At 45.9% G+C, this 3,441-nt stretch overlaps 1 protein-coding gene across 1 annotated transcript; it reads right to left on the reverse strand.

The window, feature by feature from the left end:
- Positions 1-1,827: 1,827 nt before the first annotated feature.
- On the reverse strand, positions 1,828-3,051 carry LOC130866527 (glyceraldehyde-3-phosphate dehydrogenase-like). The gene has a single exon (XM_057758042.1). The coding sequence runs from the start codon at positions 3,019-3,021 to the stop codon at positions 2,020-2,022; it is 1,002 nt and encodes a 333-aa protein (XP_057614025.1). The 5' UTR covers positions 3,022-3,051; the 3' UTR covers positions 1,828-2,019.
- Between the last annotated feature and the right edge of the window lie 390 nt (positions 3,052-3,441).

Raw genomic sequence — 3,441 nt, forward strand, 5'->3', positions numbered from 1 at the left:
AAAAAAATTCACCAAGTTTGTATTTGCAAAATGGATGATTTAACACAAAAATTACATCATGTTTTTAAGTGCTTTAGTAAAGACTAATGGTTCTCAAAAAAGCAAATTAACAAACTTTGGTTGATCGGCTTGTAAATCTCACTGGTTATCTTAATCAGTTAAAATTTTGCAATTAATAAGAATGTCATTAAAGAGCACAAATGGGATATTTTAATGGTTATAGTAATAGACAAGGTATTTCACTATATTTGAATGTAAATATAATATAAAACATTCTTGAAACTTTTTCATTGAGATATAATCATTGTCTATTGCAAGATTTAGTGTTTTCTTAAAACAAGGCCAGCCAGATCATCCATCATGTGAAAACACTAACCATGCAAGCCTGACACCGTAAGACCAAGCATGTGCAAGAAGAAGGATGAAATGCATATCTGTAATCCCATACTCTTACCATCAAGTTGAAACAAAAGAGACCAGCAGCTCGTGAGTGCACTAACCTGAACCATGCAGGGCAGCAGAAACAAGAATGGCCCTACCTCAAACAGGGTGAAGGAAGAGAACTGAAGCCCCCAAATATTAACCTCTGACCCCCATATGTCTATCATGGCATTTGTTCACCCTATCCCGTATCACATACACACATATATACCATATAAACACACACAATGAAAATAATAAAAATAGTTTCATAAACAGAATAAGACAGAAGATAAAGTTTGTACTACTGTGCATGGTATATAATAATTTCTGCCATGTGAATTCTTTATGGTTTGGAGCTGAGATATCCACTCCTGAGAATAGCGACACACAGAGGTAGCCACATCTAGGAGAACCATGATGCTATCCTCATTCCATGTGAGGTTCCAGGGGTGACAGGAACATGTGACATGTGAGATAGAACGCAGAAGTGAAGCCAAAGTACGTGACAGACCTCAGGCTCTGGGGAGGATAGGAGTGCATGCAGGAGGTCACCTGGAACTCATGAGGTAGCGGGGAGCTCCACCTATGGGAATAACGGGATGGGGGGCAGAGGAAGGACCCATAAAACAGAACTATAATGAACATGTATGTATGTCCACAGTATTGACCCTTAGGCTTTGTCACAAAGCCATGGATTGGTTAAAGGAAAGGCAGGCATATGAGAGAACTCACTTTATTGCTTCGGTGTTGGGTTTATGTGCCTTGAAACGGTGGAACAGTAGCCATAGCACAGACAAACAAAGTCACGTAAGTAGGCACGTGTGACGGGTTTCAAACTCTTCCAGGTGGATCTTGTTCGGCTGTTTCCTCTTACAAGCAAACCTTCCATAGTAGTAGAAAGCCCACAGAGATGTAGACTATTCTAGAGGGAGATGAACTATTCTGTCCTGTAGGGAAGCTCCTTAAGCTCTGGAAGTAAACACCGACAGACGTCAGGAAATCCCTAAAACAAAACAGATACACTAGGCTCCTCCCTCCACAGCCATATATCAGCCCTAAGGACAGCTGAGAGTCACTTTAGGGGAGACAAACCGCCTGAAAGAGCCAGAGAACAGCTAGGTTGCCTGGAAGAGACTTAGGCCGGCAGAGATGCTAGGAAAGAACGCTCTCAACCTGTTGAGCCACCTGTGGCCCACGCAGTGTGCTCATGATTTCTAGTGTTCATGGGCTGTCTGTCTTTCACCCGTGCTGGGTGAGCTCTCAGTTATGCAGCTGCCCTTCAGTCATTTCTACTCCTTTTAGCAACCCCTCACCCATATTTCTTTGGCAATCCATGTAAACGCATTGATTCACAAATTGGTGGTATTCTTAAATTGAAGATTTTTTTTTTTTTTTGAAGAGGGGTGCAATGAACTTTATTGATGGTATTCAAGAGAGTAGGGCTCCCTAAGCCCCTCCTGCTATTCTGGGGGTCTGGGATGGAAACTGTGAGGGAGATGCTCAGTGTCAAGGGTTGAGTTAGGACAGGGACTGCTCAGCAGCCGAGGGCCTCTCTTGCTGTGTCCTTGCTGGGATGGGTGGTCCAGGGTGGGCTTCTTACTCCTTGGAGGCCATGTAGGCCATGAGGTCCACCACTCTGTTGCTGTAGCCAAATTCATTGTCGTACCAGGAAATGAGCTTTACAAAGTTGTCATTGAGAGCAATGCCAGCCCCAGCATCGAAGGTGGAAGAGTGGGAGTCACTGTTAAAGTCACTGGAGACAACCTGGTCCTCAGTGTAGCCCAGGATGCCCTTTAGTGGGCCCTCGGATGCCTGCTTCACCACCTTCTTGATGTCGTCATACTTGGCAGCTTTCTCCAGGCGGCATGTCAGATCGACGACGGACACGTTGGGGGTAGGAACACGGAAGGCCATGCCCGTGAGCTTCCCGTTCAGCTCTGGGATGACTTTGCCCACAGCCTTGGCAGCGCCAGTGGACGCAGGGATGATGTTCTGGGCAGCGCCACGGCCGTCTCGCCACAGCTTCCCAGAGGGGCCATCCACAGTCTTCTGGGTGGCCGTGATGGCATGGACTGTGGTCATGAGTCCTTCCACGATGCCAAAGTTGTCATGGATGACCTTGGCCAAGGGGGCTAAGCAGTTGGTGGTGCAGGAAGCGTTGCTGACAATCTTGAGGGAATTGTCATACTTGTCATGGTTCACACCCATCACAAACATGGGGGCATCGGCAGAAGGGGTGGAGATGATGACCCTTTTGGCCCCACCCTTCAAGTGGGCCCCAGCCTTCTCCATGGTGGTGAAGACACCGGTCGACTCCACAACATACTCGGCGCCAGCATCCCCCCATTTGATGTTGGCGGGATCTCGTTCCTGGAAGATGGTGATGGCCTTCCCGTTGATGACAAGCTTCCCATTCTCAGCCTTAACTGTGCCTTTGAACTTGCCATGGGTGGAGTCATACTGGAACATGTAGACCATGTAGTTGAGGTCGATGAAAGGGTCATTGATGGCAACAACGTTCACCTTGCCAGAAGTGAAGGCAGCCCTGGTAACCAGGCGTCCAATACGGCCAAATCCGTTCACTCCGACCTTCACCATCGTGTCTCTGGAACGAGGCTGGCACCGCACGAAAAGAAGCGGCTGTCTCTAGAGCAGGGAGGAGCAGAGACAAATTGAAGATTTTTTGTGTGACTCTGCAGAAGTAGTCTTACACACCATGTCTAAAAGTAGATGCTGAGAAAAGAAGCTATATTTATAACCAGTAGTTAATATTTAATAGACTAACCACTACCTGCAATGTTGTTTGAATCTGTCATTTTTGCAAATTTTTAGGAGAAACATTTTGCAAAGAGCAATTCAACAGATATTTATTGCACATCTACTCTTTGCCGGGTGTAGAAGTGGGAAAGCGCACTGATAAATTCTGAGAATGGAAGTCCATTAAAATGTGGATGTGTAAACTCACAATCATAATAAAATATGGCACGCTCTGGTGCAGTTGGGATATCTGTGTTGAAT

Source organism: Chionomys nivalis, chromosome 25, assembly GCF_950005125.1.
Source record: "Chionomys nivalis chromosome 25, mChiNiv1.1, whole genome shotgun sequence".
In the NCBI taxonomy this organism is placed as follows: Eukaryota; Metazoa; Chordata; class Mammalia; order Rodentia; family Cricetidae; genus Chionomys; species Chionomys nivalis.

What these genes read in the sequence shown, in the direction of transcription:
- LOC130866527 (XM_057758042.1), bottom strand. Translation starts at nt 3,021, where the DNA reads ATGGTGAAGGTCGGAGTGAACGGATTTGGCCGTATTGGACGCCTGGTT.